Source organism: Strix uralensis, chromosome 6, assembly GCF_047716275.1.
Source record: "Strix uralensis isolate ZFMK-TIS-50842 chromosome 6, bStrUra1, whole genome shotgun sequence".
Classification (NCBI taxonomy): Eukaryota; Metazoa; Chordata; class Aves; order Strigiformes; family Strigidae; genus Strix; species Strix uralensis.
In genome coordinates this window covers 37001602-37021324 of record NC_133977.1, presented here as the reverse complement: position 1 = coordinate 37021324, position 19723 = coordinate 37001602, and the positions used below count along the sequence as shown (strand labels likewise).

The 19723-nt window shown below is 35.2% G+C and overlaps 1 protein-coding gene across 5 annotated transcripts in view; it reads right to left on the bottom strand.

Annotated features, from left to right (window-relative positions):
- Window positions 1-666: 666 nt before the first annotated feature.
- Window positions 667-19723, bottom strand: part of SLC35F5 (solute carrier family 35 member F5) — a 38647-nt gene continuing 19590 nt past the window's right edge. For all 5 annotated transcript variants that reach the window (XM_074873702.1, XM_074873704.1, XM_074873703.1 and 2 more), the window contains 5 exons: window positions 19169-19328; window positions 15655-15745; window positions 10114-10268; window positions 9578-9666; window positions 667-8622 (listed from right to left, as the gene is read on the bottom strand). In XM_074873702.1, coding sequence (XP_074729803.1) covers window positions 9585-9666; window positions 10114-10268; window positions 15655-15745; window positions 19169-19328 — 488 coding nt within the window. In that variant the 3' untranslated portion in view covers window positions 667-8622; window positions 9578-9584. The remainder of the gene's footprint in view (window positions 8623-9577; window positions 9667-10113; window positions 10269-15654; window positions 15746-19168; window positions 19329-19723) is intronic.

The window sequence follows — 19723 nt, the reverse complement described above, 5'->3', positions numbered from 1 at the left end:
ATTGAATATATCAGCAAACAGAATTCAGCTGCAGGTAATCCAGAAAACTCAGAAAAGTCTATGGTAGGAAGATACTTTTTCTAATTTTTCTATTAAGTATTTAGATAAATGCCTACCATCCCCAAGAGATCTTTAATTATTAAAGACACTGGAAGTTCATCTGCATGAAGGAAGGTCAGCATCTAGTTCTGGTTAACTCCAAGAATCAAGGATGAGAAACAGGTAAGTTAATTGTCTTTTTAACGCTTATGTAATTTCTTCTACTGGAGTTCAGCAATGCAATAGATAGATGGATACTACAGTAGCTCCCCCTGCTGATGAAAGAGTCTTCTTGTATTTTTTCTAATTCATGTATTAGCAAGTAATAATCACCTGCAGCCATGAAAATGGATTAAAAATTGGTATTTTACTACTTAAATTACCAGACCAATCTGAGAACAAATTAGAACCTTTTGGCATCCGAGCTGACTTCAGGTAAAACGAGACACCCTGAGCCTCACTTTCAAGGGCAGAAGAGGGGAATTAAGTGGGTCAACTCAAGACCTTTTTACTACACTATTCTCACAGGGCAGCCCACCCTTAGTGAGCATTCATTTTTTTCTTAACTGATGGTATAAAATACATTAAGCATTAACCCCAACCAAATACTAATTCCTGTTAAGAAAATAAGATTTATAATCTTTATTATTTACTTACATATAATAAATATAATACAGAACAAAAACATCACACCCATTGATTGTATTACACAGGCTGTTCATCAGAATACATTACATTTTCTTTTCATTAGCCCTTTTATAGGGTTTTGGTATTGGATCTTAAGAATTTCAATCTATAAACCTATCAACACAAGAACAATCCTCCAATTTTCACCTTTACGCATGTTTCAAATTTCATATATATACTGATTTTGTTAAAAATATATAAGCATTGTTCAATATTTGCAATATAGGCCTTTAATTTCCATTCATTAGATCCCTATTAATATAGAGAATTTCAAAATAATAGTTTAAATCAGATTTTAATTAAAAATACTTATCCTATATTTTTCATTTAACTGACACCCCCGTCCCCCCTCAGAAAATGAAGTGACAGGACAAAGACACTCCAGGCAAAAGCCAACGTTCACTTTTAAAAAACAAAGGGTAAAAGTTCTGGTCCTTGCTTCACCTGTAGAATTCTGGAATAATGGAGACACCAATTTGGTATAAAGACGGAAGGAAGAAACCAGAAGCCAGAGTTTCTGAAAAGACATGCATCTTCATTTCACATTTACTACTGCCATCCTGCTGTTTTCTTGGCTTAAAATCACTGCATCAAGCCATAATTACATGTTTTTCTCTGCATGAATATACTTAGCATTAAACGGAAATTAGATAAAAATGCTACATTTCTTTTTTATCAAAAATAGATCAAGGTTTAACACACTCTGAAATCAGATATTTAAGTGCAAATGCAATATACATCAGCAATTCACGTTCTGGTCTCACTAAGGAAAATGGTTAAAAGATTATACAGAAAGATGTTTCACAGAGGATATATAGCTGGAACTAGCTGTGCTCTCAGAACATCTGAATTATCAGCAAACTGTACAGACCTCATCCAAACAAAAGTTTTCTTCAGTGAAAGCAGCTTCTGCTTTAAAAGTGTTACTCAGAATTCACTGAAACTTAGTACAAAATGTAATGCCAGAAAGACCATCAAAACTACTATTGGTTTTGTGCATCTTTTACCGCACACAAGCTTTAGAAGTTTCACAAATCAATCTGTATAAACAATTAAGAAGTTTCATAAACAATTTTGTTTTACTAATACCCACTCCAAAGTGAACTTATATAAATTTCAAATCATTACAAGGACTCCTTCAGCTGTACAATGCTGAAGCTGTATCACATACTCATTACTCTTCTCTAATTCCAGTCAGATAACAATAATTTGAACAACTGGCTAAGCTTTCAATATAGCTTTGTGTAAACAGCCTCTCATGATTTTCAACAGAGCATTCATTTGTAACTGGATTGTATGTGGGACTTTAACACCACCAAAAAAAAAAAAAACCACCTAAAAACCCCAAAATACAGAGAAGAAACTCCTTAGTATGTACACTCTTCAGATATAATTTTTTTTTTTTTACAATCACAGGGCTTAATTTAAGCATTCAACTTCAATATGAAATTATTTAAAACACCTACATTCTGTATTAAATCAAGATCAAACAGAGAGAGATCAATCCAATACACTATTGCATAAGCACTTCCTATATGTAATTGGGCTATGTAAGAAATTACCCCGATGATTTTACAGCTGATCCCATATGCTGCCCAGTAAGATTCATTATTTTCAATTACGATTCTTATTTTCTTAAAGGTTTTTTTTTTTTCTTCTCCTACAGGAAAGGGATACTGTTTGGCTGGAAAGCCCCTGCTGTTCCCCTCCCTAGAGGAAAAACAAGGAGATTCTAAAAATATTTTAGAAATTACTCATCCTGATAGAGGAACTATTTCAATTGGCATGCAAAAGGTCAGATTTAGGTAGAAGAGAAACATCACCTATAACACAGACAAGGAAGACTTGTGGGATGGCAACATCAGTAATATATTGAAGGATATCTCTAAGGAAAACAGTAGTTTGCATATGATAAAATTAGTTCTATGCTAAATGGCTAATTCCCCTCAGCTTGGTAAGTGTGGTTGGTTGGTTTTGTTTGGTTAGGTTTCTTCAAAAAAATGTCAAAAAACTTCAGGAACATACGTGAAGAACTACAGAAACATCCCTGAATAATTACTTCTGAGGCCATTCCAGTATCCAGTCATATTTCTTCTGCAGAACACATACAAAATTTGTGCACCTTCCCTGACAAAAGTCAAAAGTTCATTAAAAAATAAAAATAACATTGGACGCAACTTTATAAACTGAGATGCAGCTAAAGAACTCTGCACTTGTAGAACTAAACAGCTGCTTTCTACAGAAATCCTCAGAGAAAAGCCTTTTATGCTTTTGAAAAGTAGGAAGTGAAAACTAGATGAAATTCTGGATGCGTTCCACATCACAGTAGGCATTCTAGAAAAAAAGTCTGGTTACCTGCTAATACCAGATGTAATGATGCAATACTTTACCTCAGAGGAGAGTAAGAACACAGATAACTAAGCAGAGTCACATTTATATGCTAGATTTAAGTTTTAGGTTAGATTTCTAACAATATAGGTAACTAGGGCAGTTAAAATACAATTAGAGTAGCTTTACCTAGAAGGAAGTGCCCTGTTGCATTCTTTGCAAAGTGAATGTAAATGGAAATGTCAGATTGGAAATCAAGAGGAAATTGATCCTCAAGGCTATGATGACTATGATCACATATTCTCACTATCAACAAAAAAGTCTCCTAGAATTATACAGGTAAGTGAAGTGGTTAACATTTCTTATACTGCTGATTTTAAAGAAAAGTCATATAGCAAGACAAATTTGCCTTCAAAATAACTAAGATGCATGCTGGCTACAGGGAAATACTTTTTGTGACTAGTTCCAGTAGCATGCTTACCACTTTTACCAGCACTAAAATCCCTCAAATTTATATTACTGAGTCTTAAAGCAAACCACTCCAAATGTATGCTGCAGACAGAAATACTGCAAAGGCATAAAGGTCAACCTGACTGCAGAGTTTCTTTTCAATAAAGTTTTACTTTATTAATGCTGTATATGACTCTCATGGGCTTTGCATCAAATCCCAGTCTAGCCAAAGTAACTTTATTGGAAAAACAAACAAAAATCCCCAGTGAACAGACTTTGTAAAAATTTAATGATATAAATGAATATATATATATGTTAGAAGATTTATATTGGTACTCTACCCCAGAATCAGATTATGTATTACTATAGCATTGCCTAACCCTGAAATTTAATGTCACTGTCATGCTGTAAGTGCAGCTTCAAAATCAGCAGTGCAACTATTAATTTATATGGCGCATAGTACAATAAAGTAGAAAAACCACACACAAATTGCATCAGTTTAGAATGGATGTTTGTCCAAAAGGTAACGAAGTGTTGGGCAGAGTGTATTTTATTGACACCTTTAAACACTCTTAACATTCTCATCATGATTTACCTGATAAGCCTGAGGAAGTTCAACATGAAAGTTACGTGCTATGAAATGTTTGAGTGAAACCTGAAAATATTTGTAACAATTTTAAAAGCAAGAATTAGTTATCAGCTCTCACAACACATGGTATCATCCATATTTCCCTGAGAAATCATGCCCTGCAATATCCAAAGTAAAACAAAATACAGCATTAATGCGATCCTGGATTAGATAGGGAAAAAAAAAAAAATCATGCATAACAACTGTTTATGAAACAACACTTAAATGCTACTGCGGTTATAACTATTAAATTGCAGACACTACATAAGACAGTCATAACAGAAACGGTAACTAACTCAAAACTTATCCCAAATGAAGAAAACTGATTAGAAGTACCATCCTATAGTTAGCCATATAACTCAACATTGTGATATTAACATTACTTTCTGTTTCTTGATTTTTGAGTATGCCACTTCTTAACCTCATTTACAAACATACAAACACTCTGCCTTACCAAGGCCTATTTTCACATAAAATTTGTAAGTCTGTCCATAAAGTCACCCTATGTCTAAAATTTAACTGTTTTTTCCCCTCCTCTGATAGCTTAGCTCAGTAACTTAATTTCCCTAAAATGGGAGGATCTTTTAGTAGGGAACAGGAATGATAACATTCAACACAAAGAGATGGAACCAAGAATTACAAAGAAATCGTTTTACCACCTTATTTAAAGCAATCATAGTTATGAATAGCAGTACCTAGGCACAATGGGGATCATGAAAGAGAATGACAATTACAACAACACACACCAAGAAAAGTAATTTGCAGGCTCTCCTATTTTTGCTAGTATATTACAAAGAGGTATGCAATGCGTATACCAGCATACTGGGTCAAGTATCACACACAGCACCATGGTTTGTCATTTGAAGAATACTGCTGCTTAACACCTTATTTCCACAAAATGCATTTGCAACACCACAGTGAGATAATCAGGGAGTGCTTCAGCCTCCCTGCTTCTGAGTTTCAGCGTGCAGTCCACTCCAGCCCAACTCCATGACAAGCCAGATCAGCCCCCATCCCCTTACACAGATTTCCACAGGCAAAAAGCCAACAAGCAAGATGTGGTGCATATGGGGCAACAGAAACATCGGGTACTCAGCGGTATTCATGTGCCCCACACTTTCTAAGTAACAGTTGAGCACTGATGTTGCATGTATTTCAGTCCTTTGCTGAATTAGTTTCACATCTACAGCAGACCATGGTAGTGAACATGGTTTTGGCATGACTGAAACCTAACAGAGTAGACAGAAAAAACAAATGTTTTTTCCCCTTTGTTCTGGAGTGCAGCACACATTACATCAAACTATGCAAGACTCACCAAAACCCTAAAAATGAAGGCATGCTACATGGCATTTGGCAGATTATCATAATTTCCTCCACATATAAAACCCAAACAGCTCAAAAACCTGAATCAGACACAGAATAAATTGTTGGTTGTCTCATAGGATTACAGTAATTAGTTCAACTGTTTGACAGAGCAACACATGTAGTATTCATTTTCCATTTTGTAGGCATGGGAAATCACTGTTCCTTAAGCATCTAATGACATTCAAAGAAATGCTCGAGATCAAAATTCATTATTTTTTTTAAAGTGTATGTGCTTCCTACAAGAAATAAATCAGAATAAAGACATTCCCAAATTGAAACAGTATGAGCAATGACAATTTATGCTAGCACACAGAAGTAAAGCATTTATGAGAGCGCTCCTTCACATTCCAGTTGTGTCATGAGGAAGAAAAACCCAGCATGTCTCCATTACGTCAGAGGTACCTGAGAATCAAAGCTAAATCTCTTGTGCATTTACCAAGCACCCATTAGAGCTACACAATTTACATTTCAAATTAGACATTATATTTATAAAATATTACTGTACTAAAAATCACAAGATTTTATAGAAAAAGCTCATCACATTCTATTAAATGCAGGAACAATGTTACATGTCATAGCTTCCGTAATTAAAACTGTAACACATTTCTTGTAACTACAGGGGCACCACTGTTTAAAAATCCTTTCAGGAAGGACATTTTGCTTTGCTTCTTGTTCTTTAAAGAACTGTAATTTAATGCAAAAAGACTGCTCCAGCTACCTAGTGCCTTGAGATTAAAATATTTAATATATTTAAAAAAAAAATAATGCATTTTTGGTAAGAACAAAACCAGTGAGAAGGCCCTAACTTTAAGTTTACTGAAAAAAAAACCATTCTTCAACATTCCTGGGTTCAGACACAGAAGAATATTCTCCTAATACATGGGGGACTATGATGTTCTTTCACTTTAAGCCATGAACATAAGGACAAATATGAATAGCAATTGCCCATTATACATTACTGCTCCAATTCTATCAGTATGACCAATTTCAAAAGACAGTATTATGATATTTCGCTAATAATACTGTAATTGCCCATCTGAAAGCATACTCAAGTTTTCCCAGGCTTAGTCTACTGATACCACAAGTCCCAACTGATTCAAATTTGTAGTTAATGCCTGGCATTATATATTTGGTATGATCTCATTGAAACATATCATTAATTGAAAACAGACATTAGCTTTTTATTGCCAGCAAGCCTTAACATTACTTCTAGGAAAAAAGGTTGAAGCTAACATCTTCTAATTTGTCATAATTTAGAGGGGGGGGGAATCCTTAAAAAAAAAAAAACCCAAACCAAAAAACACAGCAAAACAACTATGGAAACTCCACTTCCCAAAAAATCCCAGAAAATTCTACAAGTCAAATGTAAAATTAGTTCTATATATTGCATTTTTCAACCCCTCTACTTGTGGGGTTTAGGAATTGAAATGTGAAGTTTCTCAAAATTCCTACATAAATTTAATAAACTTTTGTTTGTTTTTGGTTTGTGGGGTTTTTTTGGTTTGGTTTTTGTTTTTTTTTTTTTAATTCCTCTTTCAGGTGTCCAAAGAAGGATGTTCTATCTCATCTTAAATAGATCACTGAAACTTGTAGTGTAATCCAGTATTAAAAATTGGAAGGAAAAATTTGATAAAGGTGCAATATTTGACCACAAGAGCCCCAGGTTAATTTTTTTTTTTTTTTCCTTCTCTACTTACAGGTTTTTACATTAAATACTAGCTGCTGGCTATTCCTTCTAAATGTATAGCTAAGCACATTGCTTTCCTGCATTCCCTCTTATCTAGTAGTTTTATCACCAAAACACCAAAATTTCTTTTGGAAGGATCATTACCAAGTGTCAAAACATGAAAAGGGATTTGTGTCATGCATTCTTCTGTGTGTGTGCAAGGATTACTATTATTAATAATCTTGTTATGTGGAAGACAATACTGTTGGCTGAAAATCCATCCTACATTCATTATAAAAAAATAAAATCCATTAAAAGTTAAAATTAACTTTAATATAAGTGTCTTGTAGGCCAGAAGTTGGGAAATGGCACTGAATAATTTAAAATATTCCTGAATACAGCTATTCAAAAGTTTTCAGAATTGTATAGGACAGAAACTCTGCAGTGGAAGGAAGATACAGGTGGTTATAAGGAAAATGTTCAATTTTAGAATAAACTTATTAATACAACTGGGGGGGGGGGGGGGGGGGGAAATCAATGCAAACACCCCTACCTTTCAGATTGTTTAGCAGATTACTATAGTGCCAACCCATTGACTGAAAACTTTCACAATTAATTTGATCTCTTTCATAACTTGGCAGCTATGCATGTGAAGATTTTCAAATTTAGCTTTCCATGTGAGATAAGTGGGAATAAGAATGGGTTACAGAATCAGTCTGTTTAAAACAAACATTGATTTTGAGAATGTACACCCAAATGTACTGTAATTAGAAATATTTTATCACTCACTAAAATTTTAAACATTCCAGATTGTTAGGTAACAAAAGATTTTTAAACATCGGCACCCCTTGCCATTACAAGGCTTCTCAAAATGGCGTAAGACAATATATATGTAGTGTTCCAGGACCATTCAAAGATCCTGCCTCAATAATTACAAGAATGCACTTAATAAATTATCATTCTATTTTCTTCTATTAATATGCAAATAGTTTATACAACATAAAAAAGTTAATTTGTACCTATTACAGGTAACATATCTATTTAGCTTTTCATCTGAAAGCCTGTAAGACTTGATGACCTGCGAACTTATTTACATAACTCATTTGAAAGTATTTTTTAAAAATAATATTGTCCAGCATTTAACAAAATTGTGAGTTAAAAAAAGAACGAAATCACTTAACAGCATTTGTTTTCTTGATTTTGTCAAGTAACTTCACCAGCTCAGTGTTATAAGGCAGGTTGGTTGCTCAGATGGACTAAGACTCCCTATGGTGATAGGTATGTAGTTAATTTGTTCATTTATAAAACCAGATGAAAGCAAGAAAGATGAAAAGTTTAGAGTTTCAAAAGAACTGAAACTTCTTAGTTTTACTACAAATTCAGAATAGGCACTGAAACATGATTCCTTAGGACTCTTCCAGAAGATTGTCTCTTCGCTGGGCATTATTCCATTTTGAAACTAAAAAGGAAAAAAAAAATAATCATCAGGGCTACAACATAATTAAAGATTACAAAAAAGGAATCACCATATGTATTTGTTTCCATCTTATTAATAAAGGAAATAACTTGTGTGTCTTAAGCTTAAGACTTCACAATTACTGTTTTGGTTAGAATATTTTTAGTTTCATTATTAGATTTAAGCAACATTAAAAAATTAAAATATACATCTTATCATGCATGTAATTCTATGCAAGTCTGCATACATTATTTAAAAACTAAAGCCCTGAAGCGTAGGGCTAAGAATGTCCTAAACTATGTCTATCTTTATGCTCCAAGACAGTATCAACAAACCATGTAATGTTCCTGCTAGTCATTTCTGTAACCTCCTCTTAGGGAGGGATATTTTTCAAATTCCCCGGCTATTCTACTCTAGTTTCCCTATCCTTATCGTAAGAAATATTTTCCCTAATATTTAATGCAATTTAACAACTTAATCCTTGTCAACCACAGACACAAGGACACCTCTACACCCATAATGATAAAAGCCTGGTCATCTCCTCTGAGCTTCCCTACATGTTCTTCATGAACTGCAGTAGCCCAAACTGAGACCTCAACAGCATTAAAGAGAGTGAAATAATTACTTCAGATCTCTTTCACAGTATCATACATACCAAGAAGCTGTATGCCTCTTCTGGTTTACTGACTCATGTCCAATTTTTTATGAATGTTTTAATACTCTTAAGTAAAAAACTACTTTACATTTCAAAACCATTGACCAACAATTGTATCAAGGTAAGAATAATGCTTGGTAACAAACACTAATAATTTTGAGGATACCTTTCAAAACTCCATCCATCAATACAGAACAAGATTAACTGTATGCTCTGTAAGAATGTATGCTTATATAACACAAATGTCATCATGAAAACCACTGATCTCCTTTCTCTGTATTGTTTGAAGTTTATTAAGCATACCTTTTGTCTATGAACAGCAACTCTCTCCATCTTGTGAAACACTATGCATAGGAATGAGACTTTCACACTGCTCACTTTCTTCTGGCATTCTAAAAAGAAACAAATTTATTTATTTAAAGTAATACTGAATTGCTTGTTATGAAGCCAATACAAGTACTAAGTATGCTAGTTGTTTGAACTTCAGCCATTAAAAACACACAAAGACCCCTTTAACTTCATAAAGTATACTCGTTTGCACAATTTTCACTGCATGTTCTGGGTACAGCAACTATCATAGAGGCATTAAGGGAAAAAAAAAAAAAAGAAAACTGACAGCCACTAGGAAACTTCTTTTAAAAGGGAAACAGACTTCACATCTTTCCATTTTCTGAACATTACATAGGTTAATAAATGGATTAGCAACTACTACTATTAAGAAATTAGTACACCTGAATATAAATGAAAATACATACAATATTAGTACTGTGGCTTATTAAAAAGTATAGGATATTGGAAAGGCTAAAGAGAGATAAGATTATACTTTGTGACTGCCCTACCTCTGAATTCGATGTTTTCTACAAATAAAGGCAAAAATTCTTCTGATTCCCACCATCACTGGATCCCAGTTGTTATAGTGACATAATAGAGTTGCAATGAAAAAAGAAAAAAATACAGGAACTGCCCCTGCAAAAAATAACCAGGAAAACTGCACCTGGAATTAAAACACAAACATCATTCACTCAAGGGTAAAAAAAAAAAAAAACAAAACAAAAAAACCAACAAAAACTGGCATACTGTATATTTGTAATACTTATTGTAAGTCTGAGATTTAGTAGGTTTAAGTTCTTTTAAATTGGGTAAAATATTACAAATATTTTTGTAAGTTATTTGGTACAATCGCTATAGCCACTTCTACTTCTAATAAATTAACTTTCTTCACTGATTGGTTCTTTACAGTGGAATACACTGTTTGTGCTGTAGCGTGCATGAAGACTGATATTTCCAAATAGTCTCATTTTTAGGTTTTAGCTGCCTGACTGCTACGAATGAGAAAGTCCTCTAGACACTTCAAAAATTCTGAATAAGAGATCTCACCTGAAAGATTTGTGCACCTGTTTATTCACTATAAATATACTGTCACTGAATCGTAACTGCTGAAATCAATGTGCACAGAAAGACTATGCTACGGAAAACTGACAATAATTCTCTTTATTTAAAAAACGGCAGAGCCCATTATTTGCCCAATTTAAACTAAATTCTACTCGTATCTATCCTACTACTTATATCCATCTACTACCATACTCAGAAGTGATCATCTCAGATGGTTTAAAACTTAAAATTATAGAAGGTCAGAGAAAACCAAGGGTGCAAGAACAAGAACTAGTCTCTGACAGACTTTTCAGGCTAACAGAGCAATGACCCGGGAGCATGGCTCCCCCTGGTGGAGAAAAATTCCAAAGTTGAAGACTGGAGAAAAAAGGTGCAGTCTGGTACCCAGCACTGATGTTCACTCTCAAAAATCTAATAAACTTCAAGTGTTAGAGCCTTACGTTATTCCTTACTGATTCCAAACAGAAATTCATAAACACGTCAGCTACCAAAAGGAATATTTCAATAGTTGTTAAAAATTTCGTTGCAATTTCTTAAGATTAAGGTTTATATCAGGTTATTACAGAATAACAAAGACTCAGAAAGTTAGTAATTATGTATTTGTATAGTTACCACACCATTTGACTGTTGTACGAAGATTGCATATATTCATATTTTAATCTTTACATTATTAGCCATGCCAGTGGCATTCTTATGTAGGTTCCTTTTAAGAAAACGGAAATGTGGTATAAAGACAAGGCTGACAAAAAGCACCAACTGAAAGTCTTGAAGTTGGAAGCTTAATTTCCATCAGTCTAACTTAGACACCTGAGACTTCAGTAAGCATAGGGCTTGGCTCAGGATCTTTTGGTGTCTGTATGGCAGAGGCATACCTGCACAAATCACAGAATACGAGGTTGGAAGGGACCTCAAGGATCACCCGGTTCAACCTTCCTTGGTAAAAGCACGGCCTAGACAAGGTGGCCCAAGTCCCTGTCCAGCTGAATCTGAAAAGTGTCCAGTGTTGGGGAATCCACCACTTCGCTGGGGAGATTATTCCAGTGGCCGATTGTTCTCACTGTGAAAAATTTCCCTCTTGTGTCTAGTCAGAATCTCCCCAGGAGTAACTTGCACCCATTACCCCTCGTCTTTTCCATGTGACTCCCTGTACAAAGGGAGTCTCCATCTTCTTTGCAGCCACCCTTTAAATACTGGAACACGGTGATAAGGTCTCCCTAAGCCTTCTCCTCTCAAGGCTGAACAAACCCAGTTCTCTCAGCCTTTCCTCCCATGGCTGCCCAGTCCCTTGATCATCTTTGTGGCCCTTCTCTGGGCCCTCTCCAGCCCATCCACATCTTTCTTGTATGGCGGGACCAACACTGAACACAGGATTCCAGGTGTGGCCTGACAAGGGCTGACTGAGTAGAGTGGGACAGTGACTTCTTTATCTCTGCTGGGGATGCCCTTGTTGATGCAGCCCAGCACCCTGTTGGCTTTCTTTGCCACAGCAGCACATTTTTCACTCATATTGAGCTTGTTGTCCACCAGGACCCCCAGGTCCCTTTCACAGAGCTGCTCCCCAGCCGGGTAGATCCCAGCCTGTGCTGCGTTCCTGGGTTATGTTTTCCCAGGTGCAAGACCTTACACTTCTCCTTGTGAACTTCATAAGGTTCTTGTTATCCCCCTCTTCCAGCCTATCCTGGTCTTCCTGCAGGGTGCCTCTCCCTTCCGCAGTGTCCACCTCCCCACTCAGTTTGGTATCATCAGCAAACTTCATCAGGGTACACGTGATCCCATCATCCAGGTCACTTATGAAGATATCAAACAGCACTGGGCCCAATACCAATCCCTGAGGGACCCCACGTGTGACAGGTTGCCGGTTGGAAAAGGAGCTATTTCCCACCACCCTCTGGGTGTGGCCTGTCCACCAGTTCCCCACCCACCACACAGACCCCTTGCCTAGACCATAAAGCATCAGCTTCTCTAGGAGAAGGATGTGAGGACCCATATTGAAAGCCTTGGAGAAATTCAGGTAATGTCCACCACTTGCCCCACATCAACCGAGCAGGTTACTTTGTACACTTGTACAAACAACCACAAAATCTACAGGAGTTTGCCTTTCATTAGGGTCACTCATTTGTGCTTCTAATACTAGTAATTTCTTTTAAAAAAAATAAGAGATGTAACTTGCCCTTGTGTTACCAACATCAGCTGAAAGTCATCCAACAGAAGCTTAAAGATGTTTCTGCCATTTCAAATGCCTCGATATTGCATGAGTACATGAAGAATTAAAATTAATTTTAAAGATCTGGACTCTGTGTTTACTCAGATTAAATAGCCTAGAGATGAAGTTCTTTACTGAGAATTAGAAAAGGTTATTCCATCTTTCATTGTATTCCAAAAGAAAGTTTAGATGAATCACTTCAGAAGACAACTTAAGCTTTTTATATACTGATATGTGTAACTATATATATATCGCACATCTCTAAAAATGTACTTGCACACACACACACACACATAAAATATGCATAGATGCACACTTATAAACATACAAAATTCTTATTTTTTGCTACCAGTATTATCTCACACATAAACCTAATTCCATCTCACTAAAGTGAATTTTTGGGGGAGAAGTCTACAGAGATTTGTTTTCCTTGTTTCCTTAATAGCTATCATTAGTTATTTGTTTTCTTGCTACAATTTATGTCCCGAGTGTATACTGCAGATACTTTAACAGCAACACAAACACAGTTATCTTACCAATGAATGTTTGATTATTGTTGGAATCACTGCAAGGTTTTGCTGTATTTCCATGCTAAAATATTCATCTAATGCTAATATGAAACATACTGTATCTCACATGTTCGTTACACGAGCATTTATTCAGGGTCTGACTCTCCTTTTATTTTGCAACGACTTTCGTTTTTTTATTTTTGTCCTTTTATTTTTCCACTTTATTTTCCAAATTCCACACTGACCACTAATTAAACTGAAATAAAAGTTGTGATTCCCCCCCCCTCCCCATTTTTACATGCCTGCCAGAAAATTTCGGAAGTCAAAATGTTCTCATTAGAACTTACACTTTGCTGATGAAAACACTGAGCAGTAAAGCTTCTTTTTGGCAGGAAACATTCAAAGTGCAAAACTTGACTAATTTCTTGTATGTAAGTCAGTCTCGTGCAAATAAATACACACTTCAAAAGAAAAACTCAAATGTAATGATTGAAAACAAGTCATAAATTGAACCACCACAGATAATGCACAAACCCACTTGCTTCAGGGAAATCACTACTCAGGGAATGCTCAGTTTAAGTTATGGTCCACGCATAGTCAGGATTTTTCTCTTCTCATACTTTCACATTTCTGTTTGGACAGAGCTTACCAACTAAACATAACTGCGTTTGCTACAAGACTCAAAAGAACATCAAAGCAGTGTATGCAGCAGCAACTGGCAGAGCAAGACGACCAGATTTCAAAATTTCACAAGTACTATTGTGTAGTTAGTTCTAAGTTTGGTCAGTTTTCCCCATTTTTATTGATATCATTTTTATCTAAACTATTACACAACTAAACTGCTTCATAATTCACATAAAGATTTATCATCTCAGTAAAGAACGTATTTCAGCAACAAATTGTATTTAGGCCAAGGTGCTCAAATGTTGATTAATTCACTATTTTCAACCTAGAAAACACATCAACTGGCACATAGTTTTACCTCCTGCTTTCTAAAAAACTCCTGCAGCCTCTCCATACCACATGACTATAAGCACTTTTAACATCAGTGAAATACAGGTGTCACCAATGGTCAAAATGCACACAAGCATGTGATGGAAAATGTTTACTTTAGCCAAGTGACAAATACACCTGTGTCTACACTGAGAGGCACCAAAAGGCACAGCCATAATGGACTATGTGGGGATGCCCTGCCAAAAAAGAAGGGCATTATCACTGTCAGAAAAATTAAGCTTGCTTTAACAACAGATGCATTACAAAATCAGGTTGAAAGCTATTTCAAAGAGTTAAAGACGTGGTTTAACTTTCAGACTAAAATTTTAGCAGTAGGGATTATTTAAATCCTAAATAAAGAGCGGAAACAAGTGATCCTGCCTTCAGGAAATACAAACAGTTATGTGACCTCAATTTAAAGAAAAAAAAAAAAGCCAAAAAAACAATAACTGCATGCTTGCAGTATATGCTAAATAGTCACTATTCACATGAAATTAAGAATTTTATATTCCCTGCCACTGATTAAATATTAAATTCAAATATTCAAAGTTAGAGTTAAAGTTCATTGTGGTGGGTTGACCTTGGCTGGATGCCATAATTAAATATTTAAAACTGAGAATTCTACCCCACCAGCATGAAAAGTATCTATACAGTTTGAAGAGTAATATAAACTAGCTCCATATAGTTTCTATTCTAAAGTCATATTATCAGATTATTTTCTTTCTTTACATGCAAGGTTTTTTTCCAGCTATCACCTCAGTATCAGTGAAACTATACCAACTTAAAGGAGGACAATTAAATGGAAGCCTAAGGTCCACATGAATCTAATACCATGCCATTAAGCCTTGTAGCTGCTACACTGCTTTGTGATAAACCTGCAGATTTTTGGTTTTGTCACTGAGTATTTTCAAGATAGGCAGTCCATAAGAATTCTATCATTGTAAAGGCATTACTTTAAGATGTGCTGCACTTGCAGTTGTTCTTTAATTCTGAAAAAGTGCCTGTTCAACCTAAAGCATTTGACCAGGCATTGCTCATGACTTTGGGTACTTTTCACACAAGCTGCATCTTCACCAAATATATTTAAGTGTGCAAGTGCACGCTTGCAAGTGTAAAATTACTGTAACTGTCATTATCAAGAGTATTAATTACGACACAGTTCAACAATTATTGACAAGTGACAGAAGTAAAATACTGCTCATTGTATACATTGTTAAAAATAACACTGCGATTTAATTCAAAGAAATTCTGTTAATAATGCTCAAAACTTAGTAGTACATTACCTTTTGCATGCACATGTCAGCTATTATGGACAGAGGTATTGTAAGGCTTAGCGCAAGTGTGCCTATCAGTGATGAGGTAAGAAAGCAGCCCCTAAAAGATAAAAAAAAATTATAATAAAGAGGTCTTATTTAAAAGTTAAAAGAGAACTAAAGTAATACATCAAACTGCAAGAAAACATTTGATCAAGCTTAACTGTTAGGCATTATTGGGTTTAGTAATAAAAAAACTGAGATACCCACACTCCATCATAAATCTGTAAAACTTCATAAAGTTCTTAACTAGACTATTGACACCTTCTGGAGTGAAGTTTAATTCCCATACAAACCTTTTAAGATGATGGAAAATTCACCACTTCCCATGTAGAGACTCCACCTAGAAAAGTCTGCATTTTGTTTCCATTTTGAAACAGTTTAATACCAGCTTATAACAATTAAATCTGTTTTGCCCTAGTCTCGTTAATTAAAAAAGAAAGGTTACTGATGTCTAGAAATCATACCCAAAACCAGAAATATTTTTTACAAATAGACAAATTCTTGAATTAGCAGACCCCGTTTTTTAAATTTCACTCTAAAATACACCCTTGAAATCATTCTTTGGAGTCTCAGTAAGAGTTCTCCACATTCTACAAGTGGTCTCATCAAATTTCCTAAGCAGGAACAAAGTCATTAGACTTCTCTAAATCACTGAGTCACAAAAAGCCATTACAATTTATTTAAGTGCAGAACAACAAAACTACATGCATATTCAGAGCAGTACTCATTAACAGCCACAGAAAACTAACCCTTTTCGCCAAATGTCTTTGCAAGTCATATTTAGTTTGCAAATGAATGAAGTTTAAACAAACAAAGAAAAAAAATAAGAACAAGAAAAAACAACAGAAAACCCCAGAGAACCTCAAAGTGTATGTAGGACAGACCTAAGAAAACACGTGATCTCCTGAGATCTTTGCCATTTCGATATAAACCTAAGGCTCTATAAATAAAACTTTATGAGCCTGAGCCATTTTGATATCAAGTAAAGAGCATAACATCCAATAAAAAACTGCAATTCCCATTTTATGATCAACCAAGTCAAAAGTTACCAAGCATAGTGAGGCTTGTTAGCAAATACTCATCTAGAAGTAGCCTGTTCTAACATATGAAGAAAATAAATAGAAGGGGGTCTCTACCCAATTCAAATCAGTAATGTCCAAGTACTGAGTTGGCCTATTATTTCAAAGGCATCCAGAATTTATTTACTTATTAAGTTAAAGGCAATTCTTCTCATCCTTGGCAAGTACTGAACACAGTACCAGCTATGCTTTTTTGTGGAACTGCAATCAGTTCTGCACACAACTAATTTTAAAGATGGAAAAACCTGTAGTTGCAATTTTTGTTAGAATTCTGAAGTTTGTTTTTTACCTACTTAATCTTTATTTTGGCTACTGTAAAAATTAAACAGATGCAGCAGGACTGAATCTGCATTCATGAAATAAGATTCACTGAAGAAAATGCTATTTCAGAAGAAAATGCTATTTCAATTGACCTCACAGAAGTTTGCTAACACCTTTTAAACACAAAGATTTGAACACGCATTTGGAAAACATTGTCTAGAACATGACTTCATGCATGTATTTCTCTAGTTAAATTACAGGAGTACTCCCAGACCAAGCCATTAGGTGCTCCCATACAACTGACTTTCAGCCAAGCAAAAACAACCAGTTTGGATATTTGTAATCACTTTGCATTGTTCTGTGTCTTCAAAACAAATAAAAATATACACAGATGAGAAAGGTATAGAAAGAAAAGCATTTTAGATACTCTGCATATTTGCAAACTTCCTCCCCAGTATTCTAAATTCCCTTTTATACCATAATACCTCTGTATCTCTGCACTGACTACTTCTGACTTAGAACCAACCTGTCCACCAGAACACTGTAAATGAATAAACAATACAGAATCTAATGAAAACTTACCAGCAGGTTTAAAAAAATAATAATAATTATGAGTCACATTTACCACTACATTATTTTGTTGGTAGTATGTGGTTGGCTGAAGTACACAAGTAGGTTAAATTATATGATTTACTTCCAAAGAAAGAGTAGAGGACCATACAAGACAATACAAGGCTCTTGGGACAAGAGCCAAGTTTGAATTTTGGGGGGTTTTGTTTGTTTGTTATTTTACCTATGTTGAAATTGCACTTAACCTTTTTACCAACTGATACTGAACTGCAGTGTAATCTTACAGGATGGCAAAAATATTCCATCAATAAACAAATTAAATTACAAAAGAACATATGCTGCAATGGATTTATAACTAGAACTGGTGTAAGAGTTTGACAATAAACAAAAAATGTCATGATTAAATCTCCTAAATAACTTTAAACTTCATCTGAAAAAAAAACCCAAAACAACAAACCCCAGAAAACAGGAAAAAAAAAAAACACAACAAAAACCAACCCAACAACAGAAAAAACCACACACCCCCAAAAAAAAGTTTTTCATGGAATTCCATCCAAATATCTAGATCTTTTGGTGTACTACTGTCACAGAATTTAGGAGCCTAGGATTACAGACATCTCCATTTCAGAGCAGCTATCCCATGAGGTTTTCCAGTCTCTCTACCGGAGTTGAGAGGCCAAACGCCAAGGATTCTCAGGCAAAAGCTCACGAACTGCCACACCTATGCAAAATGTACCGAAACCAGTATTGTCCACTGAGCAACTATATGGCATTGGCAGCCTGTCTCTTTTTGGAAACTCTTCCTCAGTGTTTCCAGGAAAAAATAGGACTTTTCAACTTGCAGAATTTTCTGTTATACCCCTATTTTAACCCAATGCTGGCCCAGAAGAGACTCAGACCCCCTGAATTCTCTCAAACTGGGAATGCTGACTTACCAAACAGTTCCCTAATAACATTGTCCTTCTAACAGTTAGACAAAGATTTAAGTCTGCTCCCACTTTTGAGCCATTCATCTAGAAGTCTCATGTTCAATCCTCTGTTGCCGACCTATCCAGACTATCATATAATTAAATTACTAAACAATAGCTAGGCTAATATATGTACTGTCATATCTTCAGGATTAATGCATTCTGATGAGATTTAGCTCATTAAGTCTTTGAAGATTTAAACAAATATGTCAGCTATAGAATACTGGATTCTGACTCATACATATCTAACATGCACAAGGCCTTGGAAACTTTTACAACAAAAATTCATGCTCTGCTATTACTACGCAAGTCTGTACCACAAAGTCTTTTTGTCTCAAAACATTAATTCTAAAGTGAGCTAAGCACACAGTATCTTAATAAATACTACAGGAGCACATCACCTGCTTTTTGAAGTTAGCTGTTGCTCTTAAAAAAGACATTGTGACATGATGGATGATGTCCTCTAACTCAAACTGCATATAAGGACAGAAGAAAAAAAAAAAAAAAGGAAAAAAACCCTACCTAGACAATTTGACACCTCAACATTTGAGAACACAGATAAGACAATTTATGTGAAATATATACAAAGCATGTAGTACGTACCACAGCCAGAGGAACTCTGACAGAACTGTTCCGATAAGGCCATTAATGACAATGCACATCCATATCAGTTTATTGGGAAACTCAAATGCTTCAAACCCCGTATAGTGAAGCAGGAAAAACCCTGGCCACAGCAGCAACAGATTAAACAGCCCTACAAAACCTGAGTATAAAAACAGTATTATGAAGTTAATCATAATAAATATCCTTCAACATAACTAAAATCTCAGCTATTTTGACAACATGCATATATAAAAGCAGCAACAAAGAAGTATTTTAAATCTTTCAGAGGAAAAGAATATAAAAAAACTTCACCTGAAATTCACAAACAACAATTACATCAGATACTTACAGGTTTGAAATTGAGAAAAAAAAAAAAATTTCCACTGAGTCAAAGGGACCGTCTGCATTCCTACAGGTAGTGTTATCGCTCATTGTTAAGACTGTGAACAAGAAACAATTCACACAACCAGTCTCTAAAGCACTCATAACCAGGGGAACAACAGGCTTTCTCTACTTCCTTGACTTTTCTGAGTCCCTTTATCACTCATGAACAGT